General features: G+C 57.7%; 1 protein-coding gene across 1 annotated transcript; it reads left to right on the top strand.

Moving 5' to 3' along the window:
- Positions 1-624: 624 nt before the first annotated feature.
- NES (nestin) lies at positions 625-9,008 on the top strand. The gene is made up of 4 exons (XM_054711881.1): positions 625-1,407; positions 2,498-2,622; positions 4,349-4,422; positions 4,667-9,008. Exons 1-4 carry the CDS (start codon positions 625-627, stop codon positions 8,476-8,478), a joined length of 4,794 nt encoding a protein of 1,597 aa, XP_054567856.1. The 3' UTR covers positions 8,479-9,008.
- Positions 9,009-13,311: the final 4,303 nt, after the last annotated feature.

Below are 13,311 nucleotides of genomic sequence, written 5' to 3'. Positions count from 1 at the left end.
GGGGGGCATTTGCAATTACGAAAAACACACACACAAAAAAACAACCATGGGATTTCCATCATTGCTCCCATTTTATGGATGAAGAAACGGAGTCTTAGAGGAATTCCGTAAGTGATACCTTTCTTGGGTGATCTGAGCAACTGAGACTGGAATCCTCTCCCAGGCCCCAATGCCCTGGCACCCCCCTGGACCGCTAGTTCGGTGCATCATCTACTTTTATCAGGGGTGATGACCCTTCCTCACGGCCTCCTCCCTCAGAAAGCCGCCACCCTGGGATCAGATTCTCCAGGCATGGCTTTTCCTTTAAAAGTTCCACTTAAAAAAAAAAAAGAAAGTTCCACTTTCCATCTAACACCCCCAGGGACAGACAGAGGATGCCGCTGCTCCCTACACTGAAGGGGTTAAGGCCTCGGCCCCGCCCCCCGCCCCCGCCCCGGCCTGACTGGCGGGAGTATGAATAGCCTCGCTCCCACTCCCGACTCCCTGTCGCTCCCGCCGCTCCTCGCCCTGTCCTGTCATTGTCCCCATCGGTCTCCCTTTCCCTTTCATCCCAAAGGGTTTAAGAGCCGCTGGCTTCTCCCGGTGCCCAGCGTCTCTCCATCTTTGGTGGGTCCGACGTGCAGGATGGAGGGCTGCCTGGGGGTGGAGTCTTTTCAGATGTGGGAGCTCAACCGTCGCCTCGAGGCCTATCTGGCCCGGGTCAAGGCGCTGGAGGAGCAGCATGAGCTGCTCAGCGCGGAGCTCGTGGGTCTCCGGGCACAGTCCGGGGACGCTGCCTGGCGGGCCCGCGCCGACGACGAGCTGGCGGCCCTGCGGGCCCTCGTCGACCAGCGCTGGCGGGAGAAGCACGCGGCCGAGGTGGCGCGCGACAGCCTGGAGGAGGAGGCGGAGAGCGTGGCGGGCCGGTGCCAGCAGCAGCGGCTGGCCCGCGAGCGGACGGCCGAGGAGCTGGCCCGCGGCCGGCGCGCGGTGGAGGCGGAGCAGGGCGCCCAGGCCTGGCTGAGCCGCCGGGCGGCCGAGCTGGAGCGCGAGCTGGAGGCTCTGCGCGCGGCGCACGAGGAGGAGCGCGCGGGCCTGGCCGTGCCGGCCGCTGGGCCCCCGTGCCGCCCCGGCCACCCCCGCGCGCCCCCGGCGCCCGGCCCCGAAGTGGAGGAGCTCGCGCGGCTGCTGGGCGAGGCGTGGCGCGGGGCCGTGCGCGGCTACCAGGAGCGCGTGGAGCGCATGGAAACGGCGCTGGGCGAGGCCCGCCAGAGGCTGGGTCATGCGGTGCAGGGCGCCCGCAAGGGGCACCTAGAGCTGCAGCAGCTGCAGGCCGAGCGCGGCGGCCTCCAAGAGCGCAGGGCAGCCCTGGAGCAGAGATTGGAGGGCCGCTGGCAGGAGCAACTGAGGGCCACTGAGAAGTTCCAGGTGAGGAGGCGGGGGGGGGGGGGGGGGGGGGGGGGCTGGGCGAAACAAGGCTTCGAAAGGTCCCTACGGGGCTCAGAGACATTTTGGGGAAGCGAGTGGGAAGTGCGGGTGAGGGTGGCTGCCCATTCAGGGACCACTTCTTAGAAAACTCATAGCTGGTGCCACAGGCCCTAGACTTTCAACTCCCGCTAGAATAGGGTGGACATGGTAGGGGTCGGAGCCTCTCAAATCAGACCCCCTGGAAGGGCAGCCGGAGGGGGGTGGGCGGAGGGGGGCCAAGACGGGTGTAGCACCTCCCCACTCTGATGGCCTCTGGGCCTCTCCCTAGACCCGCTGTCACTGGCAAGATGCCCAGGACTTTCCTTCTCAGTGCTGCTGAGCCTCATGTCCTGCTACTCAGAATCTTCAAAGTTCCTAACCGCCCTCATCCCCCTGACAGGTGGAGGTGAGGGGCCCTGCATGAGGGACCAACAGCCCTTGTCCCATGTCATGGCTTCTTAACTCCCTGAGCACATTCCAGAAGCCTGGGACAGCTGCTCCCCCTCACACTGCACCAGCAACTGAGAAAACAGCTCCCTTCCTGGGCCAGACAGAGGTCTCACCACCTCCCCAACCCTCCTCTCAGAGGAGACAGATTCCAGAACATGTGGGGAGTGGAGGGGGTGGGGGTGAGGAGCAAAAGACAGTGATTGGGACTAGGGCAGTTTTGGCTTCCAGTGCTGCGGGCTCCAGGCTTCTTGATTAATCGTTTTTCCTTCTGCTTCCACTCCCCGTCGTCCCCTCTCCTCCTCTCCTGTAACCATCTCCTCCCCTCCCTCATGTCCCCCTTCCTGTGGCAGTGGAATTCTGAGCAGCAAGTGCAGTCATTTAATCAGCATCCTCAGAGAAGGAGCCCCATGGGAAACGCCCTTGTGCTCCTCTTGGAGTCTCCAGAAGGGGTTCTCTGGGCAGGGAGTGGGGTAGGGAGGCAGGAATCTGCTCAACAGGGAAGTCAGGAGCAGAAGGTGCTGTTGCAGCAGCCGTGGGGGGTGCAGGTTAGTCAGCAGGCAGGACCCCACCCTTTACTGACTGCCTCTGGCTTGCTCTGCAGCTGGCCGTGGAGGCCCTGGAGCAGGAGAAAAAGGACCTACAGAGTCAGATTGCCCAGGTCCTGGAAGGTCGGCAGCAGCTGGCACGCCTCAAGATGTCCCTCACCCTGGAAGTGGCCACATACAGGTAAGGTTGACCCTGACCCACCCAGATGAGGCAGAAGGGCCTCAGCTGAAGGGGTCCAGAGCCATGGGTGGTGGCAGCTCTACCACCACCAGGTTCTATGACTCTCGGCTGATCCCTTTCACACCAGCATGTTTCCCACCTGAGCCCACTTAATCCCCTTTGGGTTCAGGACCAGAGAAGTATCCTGTGCCCAAGAAATCCCCCAAGGAGAGGTGATATTGCTGAATAGGAGAGAGGGCTGGGCACATGTGGGGCATCTGCATCCAGACTCTTACCCCAGGGGGCTGAAAAAGCCCTGTCTGTGTGTGTATGCTCACACCGAGGAGGCAAGTTCCTTGGGCAACCTCAGAAAGGAGGACCTGCAGGTGTGGGTAGGTGGCACTGGTTTGCACTGGCAAGCCTCCTCGTCTGGAAGATGGAAGATGGGCTGGGTGACCTCCAAGGCCCCGTCCATCCTGAATGTCGTGGGGCCTGACTGCTCTCAAATCCTCGTCCCTGGGCCCTACCCAGCCCTGCTGCTAGCCACATGTCCTGGCCCAGGAAAGGCTGAGACTCAGGAGGTGCTGCTTCTCTGGCTGTGTGGCCTTGGGTGAACTTACAGCCTCTTCCCGGAAACTGGCCTGGTTGGCTGAGGGTTCGGTGACAGAGCCTGTGCTACCATGAAGGGCTTCGTATACCAAGCCCACTGGGAGGGCCAGGGTCAGACACGCTTTGAAGACAGTGCCCCCAGAGTCCACAGACAAACCAAGGCAGGGGTCCTAGGACAGGTTCTGGAGGGGAGGGGAAGCAGGGCCCAGAAAGGAAGGTCAGGGAGGAGCCAGGGATGAGGAAGGGAGCTGTTGCGTGAGATCAGAGAGCAGGATGCTGCCAGGGGAAGGATGGAGGTGCGACTGCAGACAATACTAACCGGACTCAGAGATCATGAGGAAGAGCTGAGAGCTGATGTTCAGCATAACCTGTTGAACTGATTGTTTCTCCCTCCTATTGGTCTCTCCTCCTCAGTCCCCACGGGGTATTGAGGCCAGGGCATGAGCACAAAGACCTCCATTGCCTTGAGAGGCTTGGGACCCAGAGCACTTAGAGATCCCAAGATGAGGGCCTTCACCCTAATCAAATCACTGAGGGAAAGGGTCTGGGGAAGGCTTAACCTCTGGGGTTTTGAGGCCTGAGAAGGATTTAGATGGATTCTTTTATTTCTTTCTGTGACTAGCTCCCGGGGCCCTGGGGGAGGAGGAGGGAGCCTATCCCATGGGAACAGCCTGAGAATTCCCACTTCCCCCGGGGAAGCCCCTCCTCAGACCCTCCAGACGGTGGTGTGGACAATGGCATCGATTAGCATGAGAATGGGCACCACACACAGAGGATGAGGTCATTAGCCCGGGGTGGGGAGGGGGAGACTAGTCTAAGCTATAGGTGGGGGGGTGTACATTGTGTCTGCTGTGTGGGAATCTGCTTGTGTGTCTGTGAGCTCATCTGTGTGTCCCAAGTATGTGTGTGATGCTCTGTGACCAAGCGTGTGATATCTGGATATGTGATTATGTGATTTCATGTACACAGCCACGTATCACCCCCCACCTGTGGCTTTCATGTGATAGTGCTAAAAATGGAAAGGAAGCCTGCGATGTTAGGGTTTGGTTTCTTTTTTTCTTTTTCTTTTTTTCTGGCTGGTTTGCCTACTGGCCTGTGGACAGAGGGCTGACCCAGTTTTCCCTCCCTCATCCCCCAGGACCCTCCTAGAGGCTGAGAACTCCCGACTGCAGATACCTGGCGGCGGTTCCAAGGCTTCCTTCAGCTTCCAGGGTAAGAGCTGGGGCCAGGTTTCCCCTCCTCGAAACTCTACCCTTTTTTGCTTTTCATACCCCAGAGCAATTCCTTTCTTGAGAGGCACCAGTCTAAGTCTCAACTCCTTGGCTCCCAACAACCCATACAGTAGGAGGCAAGGATAGGGCCCATGGACACTCTTGCCAGAAATGGTAACTGCTCTGTGGCCCCACCCGCCCTGCCAGTACATACTGACACCGTTTCTTTTCCTCCATCTTTCCAGACCCCAAGCTGGAGCTTCATTTTCCTGGTACTCCAGAGGGCCAGCGTCTGGGACCTCTGCTCTCTGTCCTCAGCCCTACTCCCCTCTCCTTGCCCTTACCTGATACTCTTCAGACACCTGTTCCAGCCTTTCTGAAGAGGCAGGAATTCCTCCAGGCTCGTACCCCCACCTTGGCCAGCACCCCTATCCCACCCACAGCTCAGGCTCCCTGCCCTGCTGCAGATGGAGAGATCAGGGCCCAGGATGCCCCTCTCTCTGTGCTCCAGCCAGAGGTTGGGCGGCAACAGTTTCCACAGGCCATGAGGGCTGAAGCCAATGTAGCCATCCCTGCCAGCATCCTGGCAGGACCAGAGCAACCTGAGGGCCAGCAGCTAAAGGCCAGTACAGGCCAGTCCCCTGAGGATCATGCCTCCTTGGCCCCACCCCTCAGCCCTGACCACCCCAGTTTAGAGGCCAAAGATGGAGAACCCAGTGAGACTAGAGTGTCCAGCAGATTTCAGAAGGAAGATGAAGGGGAACTGGCAGAGAAAGAAATAGCCATAGAGGTCAAAGTGGTAAGCAGCCTGCAGCAGCAAACACAGCAAGAAGAGGGGGATCTGGACAGGAAGGAAATCCAGGGCTCCCAGGGTCCTTTGGAAAAAGAAATTCTGAAGTCTCTGGAAGAGGAGGGTCAAGAGCCACTGATGTTTCTGGAAAAACAGAGCCAAGAGACACTGAGACCTCTAGGGAAGGAGAATCAAGAGCTATTGAAGTCTTTAGAAGAAAAGGACATGGAGGTAGTGAGAACTCTAGAAAAAGAGACTCTAGAACTATTTAAGCCTACAGGAAAAGAAGATCTGCAGACATTGCAATCTCTAGAAAAAGAGAATCAAGAACTAATGAGGTCTCTTGAAGATAATCTAGAGACATTTTTATATCCAGGGAAGGAAAATCAAGAATTAGTGCAGTCTCTAGAAGGGGAGAACTTTGAGTCCTTGAGAGCTCTAGAAAAACAGAATCAGGAACCACCGAGGTCTGTAGAAGAAGAGGACCAGAAAACACTGAGAACTCTAGAAAAAGAAAATCCTGAGTCTCTGAGGTCTCTAGAAGAGAATCAAGAGTCCTTGAGATCTCTAGAAAAAGAGAACCAGGAACCACTGAGGTCTCTAGAAGAAGAGGACCAAGAGGCACCGAGACCTCTAGAAAAAGAGACTCAACAGCCACTGGAGTCTCTAGGAGAAGAAGACCAAATGACATTGAGACCTCTGGAAAAGGTGAAACCAGAGCCACTGAAGTCTCTTGGAAAAGACCAGGGGATATGTAGACCTTTTGAAAAAGAGAATCAAGAGTTATTAAGGTCCCTAAACGAAGGGAGTATAGAGGCAGTAAGATGTTTAGAAACAGAGAATCTAGAACCACTAAAGTCTGCAGGAGAAGATCTGGAAATATTAAAGCCTACAGAAATTCAAGGGCCATTGTGGTCTCTGGAAGAAATGAATCCTGAGACCATGAAACCTCTAGAAACGGAAATTCAAGAATCGCTGGGGTCTGTGGAAGAGAACCAAGAGTCTTTGAAGTCCCTAGAAAAGGAGAATCAAGAATCATTGAGATCTCTGGAAGAATGGAACCTAGAAAATTTGAGATCTCTGGAAGAGGTAGACAAGGAAAGTCAAAAGTATCTGGAAGAGGAAGAGAACTTGGAGAAGGGAGAGAATCAAGAGTCGCTGAGGTCTCTGGAAGAGGAGGGACAGGAGCTGCTGCTGTCTGCAGATCAGCAAAGGTGGGAAGATGTGGTGGGGGGCCAAGAACTGGATCAGGAAACGCCCTCTGGGAGGGCTGGAGTGGACGATGAGGATGAGGCAGAGCTGGACCTGAGGGAATGTGATGGCAAGGAGGGATCTGCAGAGGAGGAAGAACTGCAGTTGACTGTCGTAGGAGGAGCCTGGAGCACAGGTGAGGGGCACCCAGGGAGCCCTGAGCCCAAAGAGCAGAGGGCTCCAGCTGAGGGCACCAGTGGGGAGGGAGTTGCTGAGGGCCTTCAGACACCTGAAGGGCAGCCAGAGACCGTGGGGGCCCAAGGCCTCCATGCTCCCTGGGGAATGTCAGAGGTGAGAGAGCCAGTATTGGAAAATGAGAATAAGGCCCCAGGGGGTGGCCGAGCCTCCCCAGAGGTCACCTTGGGGTTGGAGGCAGCCATGGGTGAGTCAGCTTCAGGAGCTGAGCAGGGACTGGAGCAGAAGATGGTAGGGTTGGAGGACCCAGGCCACCTGGCCAGAGAGGAGGTGATGGAGCCAGTCCTGAGGGAAGAGAGTTTGGAGGCAAAGAGTGTGCAGGGCTTGGAAGGGCCTGAAAAGGACCTAGAGGAGGCAGCTGCTCTGGAGCCAGAGCTTTCCATACTGCCCAGGAAGAGCAGAGACTCTCTGGAGTCTCCTGGGGCTGCGGAGGAGTTGGAGGCTGAGGTCCCCTCAGGAGAAGATGAGGTGCTCCCTGCTGAGACCTTGTGCCATGATGCAAGTGATACCCCTCAACCCAGGCTCCTGGGGTCAGAGGAAGCTGAGAAGGATGCAGAACCAGTACTAGGGTCCTCCAGCCCAAGGCTCACTGAGCCCTGTTTGCTCACCCCAATCCCTGAAGCTGCCCCTGGTTCCCAGCCCCTAGCAGAGGGGAACCAGGAGGCTAGCTGGGGGCTGGAGGGCAAGGCTGAGGCCTTGGAAAAGGTAGAGGGTGAGAAGGAGGAGTTGGGTCCTGGGGGACTCCCCGAGGGCCTCCAAGAGGAGGAGGAAGAGAGCAGAGATGAGAGCGAGGCTGATGAGCTGGGGGAGACCCTTCCTGACTCCACGCCCCTGGCCCTGTACCTCAGCTCCCCTGCCTCATCCAAGTGGGACCTAGCTGCAGAGCAGAGGCCCTCCCCTCAAGGGGAGGCCAGAAAGGAGGGATGTGATTTTGCCGTCCTGACCCCTGAGGGCCATGGGGACCACCCAGAGGAGGAAGAGGAGGAGGAGGGAGATGAGGAGGAGGAGGAAGAGGAGGAAGGGGGAGGTGAGGAGGAGGAATGTGGCCAGGACTCTGACCTGTCAGAGGAATTTGAGGACAATGTGGGGACTGAGGCTTCTGTCCTTCATGGGGACCCCGGAGAATTGATGGAACCTCTGGGCCAGGTGTCCCAGCTGCCACTGGAGCCTGCAGCCTGGGGTCAGGATGGGGAGTCTGATGGGTTTGCAGATGAGGAAGAGAGTGGGGAGGAGGGAGAGGAGGAGGAAGAAGAGGAGCAGAAGGAGCCAGGGGGTGAGCAGTGGGGGCCAGGGCCCTCTGTTGACAGCCTTCCTGCCATGAGCAGCCCTCAGAGGGAGGACCTCTTGGGGTCTGAGACTGTGGATGTCAGCATCCCCTGGGATGATGGCTTAAGGGGTACAGCAGCTGATCCCCCTATGACTGCCCAGGAGACTGAGTCCCAAGACAGCACCGAGCCCTCTGGCTCAGAGGATGAGTCTGAGGATGCTCCCTTGGAGAGGGAGGACCAAGTTCCAGGCCCTCTGGGGACCCTCAGTGGGACAGAGGATACCCCTGGTGTCAATGGCCAGGGCCCCAGCTTGAAGAATGAGTTGGAGCATGTGAATGGGGGGTTGGTGAATGGGGTGGAGCAGTCTGAAGGAGCAGGGCAGGGAAAACGGGGGGCCCTTGATGGGGACCAAGGGAAGCCTTTGGAGGAGGAGGAGGGGAGTGCCCTGAAGGCCCCTTGGGCAGGGGCTTCTCTTCATCTGGACCCAGGCCAGTTCCTAAAGTTCACTCAGAGGGAAGGAGACGGGGATTCCTGGTCCTCAGGGGAAGATTAGAGACAGTGCTCTTCCCGCACTTAGGACTTGAGTGGGGACATGTCCCCAAGCCCCCTCCCTGCTCAGGGCCAGCGCCTTAACTTATGATCTCCCAACCTGCGGTTTCTGCCCAAGAGGCCTGGCTGGCCAATGTGAAATGAGGTGTGGGAAGGGGACCTACCTGTTCCGAAAACGGAGGCTCCAGGAATGAAAACCAGCCTCTCAGACCCTGCAGAGTGGACATCATGCCTGCACTGTCCCATGAGGTTTAAGCCAACTGAATCCCTATAGGACTAGGCCCCTTTTCCTTGCACCCCCTTTCCTTCCATCCTTTTGGCTGGAAAAGGCCTGGGGCCCGGTGGCTCCTCCAAGAAGAAGGTGGCTGTGGTGGTCTTTGTGTGTGTGGAGGGTTCACCAGCCCTGTCCCTCCTCACTGTACCCTCATGGGATGTCCGGTCAGTAAGGGGGTGCTCCTATATCCTGACCCCCCATATTCCTGCCCTGTGTGACTGCCCTGCCCTCTGGCTCATCCCTGCTTGAATAAAGTAATGCTTCCACCTACAAAGTCTGGACTCTTTCTTCCCCAATTCAGGGAGTCCTCAGGGCCAGCACAGGAGCTGGGGAGACCGGGAAGCATCAGGAGATGCTGGTGTTGGGGAGGGGCTGTTTCCTGAGGCGAGGAGGCCCTGGAGGCCTCATGGGGCGGCAGTGCTAGGGCCTTGGGGAGGCCTGGGGGTCCCGATCCAGGTGACCTCAGTGCCTGATCATGCAGGCTGTCATCATCTCCGCCACGGGGCTGATTACAGGGAGTAGGACTTGTGCCACCCCCACTCTTGCCTGTCCTCCCCCCTCCGGCCCCTCAGTGCCGCCAGCATAATAAGCCCCTTTGCCCCCAAACCCAAACAGCTGTCTGGCCTGTGATGTCTGCATGGACTGGCTGGGTCAGAGGCGGGTGAGGGAAGGGGGAGGCCTGTTCTGCTTTAGTTGGGCTTGTGGCCTCGGGTCAGTGTTTATTCTCTGAAACTCAGACTCCGCCACACAAGAGGGGCACTGGGCTGGGTGAAAAGTGGGGGGCCTCCCCATGCAGAAAAAGCAGGAGAAAGGCTAGGGGAAGCCCGAGGGCTGCGGCTTTGACCTTTAGAAGTTCTTTCCTCACGCGCTGAAGCAGGAAACAGGCAAGCCAGACGTGAGGAGGGGAGACACTGAAGGGGCAGGGCTGAGCAGAAGAGCTGGGGGCTGTGTTGATGACTGGCGTAGACAAAGGGTGAGGGGCACAGCCACAGCTTCTCTCCACCCCACCCCTTTCCAGGGTCCCTGTGTGGGGCAGGGAGGGACCCGAGGTTCCTGGATTAGGTGGGGCCTGAGGCCTTGAAGTCAGGATACCCAAATAGAAGCCCTCCCCAGCTCAGCGCAGTGGGGAAGGAAGATCTGGCGGCACCTCTAAACAAATATACTTGGTGGGGGTGGGAGAGGGGCTGCCAAACAAATGTTCCGTATTTGGAGACAACCTCAAGTCTGGGAACAGGCCGAGGGCCTGGGAAAGACGACAGGATGAAGGCTCCGCCGATCTGGCCCCCACGCATGTCCTCTGGCCAAGGAGGGGTGGGCAGGGGGCCCCCTGACAGAATCCCACTGTTGGTCTCTCTGCCCAGGCTTTTCTCCTTCTCCATCTAGGACTCTCTGTCTTGGGCACTCAGGCCCCCATTTCACAGTCCACCCTGCCCTCGGGGTCCAAGATTCTGTCTCCCCTTCCGGCAGCCCAAGCCTACACTCTCCTTCCTGGACTCACCACCAACAAGGCCCTGTGTGACCCTGCCAGGCTGCCAGGCTGGAGGCCAGCACATTGGCATCCAGGCAAGTCAGACCCACTCCCTGACCCTCTAATGTGACACAGGAGCCCTGTTTGTGATCTCCCCAGGCCCTTGGGCACCCCTGCCTGGGCAAGGGACCAAGGACAGAGGCCAAGCAGTCCTTCCCTGTGCCTGGGTGAACATCCTGTCCCACACACCAGGTCCCTGGTCCCCCACAGAGTTACCCAAACCGGCTGATTCTTTTTTTTTTTTTTCATATATTTTTATTGATTTCAGAGAGGAAGGGAGAGGGAGAGAGAGAAAGAACATAGATGTGAAAGTGAAACATTGATCCCCCTACCGGGGATGGAGCCCGCAACCTGGGCATGTGCCCTGGACGATGCCCAGCTAGTTAAGCCACACTGGCCAGAGCCAGGTTTGCATTTTAAATAAAACCTTCTGACTGCTGTGAGCACGGCCTGGAGTGGGCAGGCGTGCGTCAGGGAGGCTACTGCAATAGTCCAGGCGGGGGAGATGGTGGCCGGGGGGTGGAAAGGAGGCACAGAGGGCAGCAGAGTCTCAGGACTTGGGATCTGCTGTGGGAGAATTGGGGATATGGCAGTGGAGGCTCCCAGGGTGTTAGCCTGGGCGGCTGGGAGACAGTGGTCCCCTCTCTGAGCTGAAGAATCCAGCAGGAAATTGTGAGCGCCAAGAGAGGCTGCTCTGGGGGAGGGTGTGTGACGCTCAGGAGAGAGGACCAGGCTGGAGACAAGAATTGGAGGGTTGTTGGCTTAGAGATCACCCAGACAGAGTCCCCAGGGAACTCCTGGCAGAGAGGAGACACTTGGGCAGGGGCAGGAGGAGAGACCAGAGAATAGACTATGGCCCCTGGGAGACCCTGTCATTGTAGAAGGCCTTTGTCCAGCCCAGTGTCTGGGGGCCCGGGGGGTGCTCAGTGACTTTGGATTGGATAAATGAGCTAATGAAAGAATGAGTGGCTGATGAACTCTGACAACAGGAAGCCCTTTGGAGGGTGGGGTCCCCTCCAAAGGAGGGAATGAAGAGGCTGCACCCTCCCCCCACCAGCAGGACAAGTGGGAGGTTATTCTGGGCCTCCTCTGGGTAAACATAGCCTCTGAGTGGGGTGGGGGCAGGGTGGGCCCCCCCAGGTGGCTTCCTCATTTGTTTGGGGCACTTCCTTATAAGGCTGTGCAGGCTGAGGGCCATGGAGGGTGAGGTCAGGGCTGAGCTCTCCATTCAGCCCAGCCCGATGCTGTCCCTGTTGTCCCTGTGGCTGCCAGAGTCTCAGAGGAAATCAAAGGCTGAGACTTTGGGCTGCAGCCAAGGAGCTCAGAGTGGGGCCTCTTAAAGGGCCCCTGAGCCTTCATGTCTGCTGTGGGAGCCCAGTTCAGGGCTGGGGAGAGGGTGTCCTTCCAGGGTCCTCTCGGAAGGTAGTGCTGGGGACCCTGGTTTCCCACCTGTATGACTGGCTCACCCTCTGAAGCTCCGGTCGGCTCTGACACCCTGTGGTCCCACCTTTGTCCCTTCTGCGGCAGGCTCTGCCCCACTTGCTCCGATCTTTTGAGAGCAGACTCATTCATTGCTTCCAAAGGCCCTGGTTCCTCAGCTCCCCCTTCTCAGCCCCTCTTTGGGGGACCAGCTGCTGCCACTTGACCCTGTGGTGTCACAGCTGCTGTCAGCAATGCCATCCTTGCTAGGCAGGGAAGGAGGAATGTGATTTAATTTCAGCTGGAATGTGCCCTCTGAGGCTGCCCAGAGAGAGGGGAGGGGATGTAGACCAAGCCACCCAAGCTCAGGAAACCCACGAGGGCTCTGGGCTGGGGACAGGCTCCTGTGTCCTGTGTCCCATGGGGGAGGCTAAGTTCCAGGAGGGGGGGCCTGCAGCAGGATGGGTCTTCATAGCAGTGGGAAAAGAAAGGGCTTCTGGTGAATGTCCCTGAGTCCCCAGGCCCCCCTTAGAAAGGTAGGAGGAGAGTCTCGTCACCCAATCGGGGAAGGGATGACTGGCTCGTGGGCAATGGGGGCGAGAAGAGAGACAGAATGGCCTCGGTTGTGGGCCCACAGACTGCAATGGAGAGTAGAGGAAGGTTCTGAGATCTCACATGCTTTCGTTCACCCTGGGGACCCCATTCCCTCTCCCCTCTTTCTTTTTTTTTTTTTTAATATTTTATTCATTTTTTACAGAGAGGAAGGGAGAAGGGTAGAGAGTTCGGAACATCAATCAGCTGCTTCCTGCACACTCCCTACTGGGGATGTGCCCACAACCAAGGTACATGCCCTTGACCGGAATCAAACCTGGGACCCTTCAGTCCACAGGCCAACACTCTATCCGCTGAGCCAAACTAGTTAGGGCCCCTCTTTCTTAAAAAAAAAATTTTTTTTTTATTGATTTCAGAGAGGAAGGGAGAGGGAGATAGAAACATCAATGATGAGAGAGAATCACTGATTGGCTGCAAACCCCACACTGGGGATCAAGCCCGCAACCCAGGCATGTGCCCTGACCGGGAATCGAACTGTGACCTCCTGGTTCATAGGTTGACCCTCAACCATTGAGCCACACACACTGGCCCCTCTCTCCTCTTTCTAACCCAGCACCCCAACACCAGGTCGAGCTTGCCTCTTTGCCGACATTTTAGGAGCAGTAGACTCTGCCTCCTGCTCCCCACTTCTTCCCCAAGCCCATTATTCCAGGCTCTCCAATGCGGATGTCTCTCCTATCACCTAACACCTGTTCTGGATGTTATAGCACCAATCCCCTTTGCCCCAAAAGGGCTGGACCTCTGGCCCCAGAGTCCCAGTCCTAGAGCCCTCTTCCCCTAAGTCTCCTTCTCTCCCAGCTTCAAAGTCCCCCCCTTCCCTCCAGCCCCACTCACCCTCCCCACCCCCATGACTCAGCTGTGACTCCAGAAATAAACGGAGGCAGGAGCCAGGGGGCCACTGTCGAGGAACCATGTCCCAGCAGCTGTGGGCTCAGCTGCTGCTAAGCCGGAGCCACGGGGTCCCAGGAAGGGTGGCTGGGAGACTTCAGCAGTCGGGTGATGCC

Source organism: Eptesicus fuscus, chromosome 22, assembly GCF_027574615.1.
Source record: "Eptesicus fuscus isolate TK198812 chromosome 22, DD_ASM_mEF_20220401, whole genome shotgun sequence".
In the NCBI taxonomy this organism is placed as follows: domain Eukaryota; kingdom Metazoa; phylum Chordata; class Mammalia; order Chiroptera; family Vespertilionidae; genus Eptesicus; species Eptesicus fuscus.
The sequence above is the reverse complement of the archived record's forward strand: the minus strand, read 5'-3'. Positions and strand labels throughout refer to the sequence as shown.

Excerpts from the sequence above, each read along its gene's own strand:
- NES (XM_054711881.1), top strand. The coding sequence starts at position 625 with ATGGAGGGCTGCCTGGGGGTGGAGTCTTTTCAGATGTGGGAGCTCAAC. Across the intron at positions 2,623-4,348 it reads CTGGAAGTGGCCACATACAG|GACCCTCCTAGAGGCTGAGA; the intron begins GTAAGGTTGACC and ends CTCATCCCCCAG. Across the intron at positions 4,423-4,666 it reads GGCTTCCTTCAGCTTCCAGG|ACCCCAAGCTGGAGCTTCAT; the intron begins GTAAGAGCTGGG and ends CCATCTTTCCAG.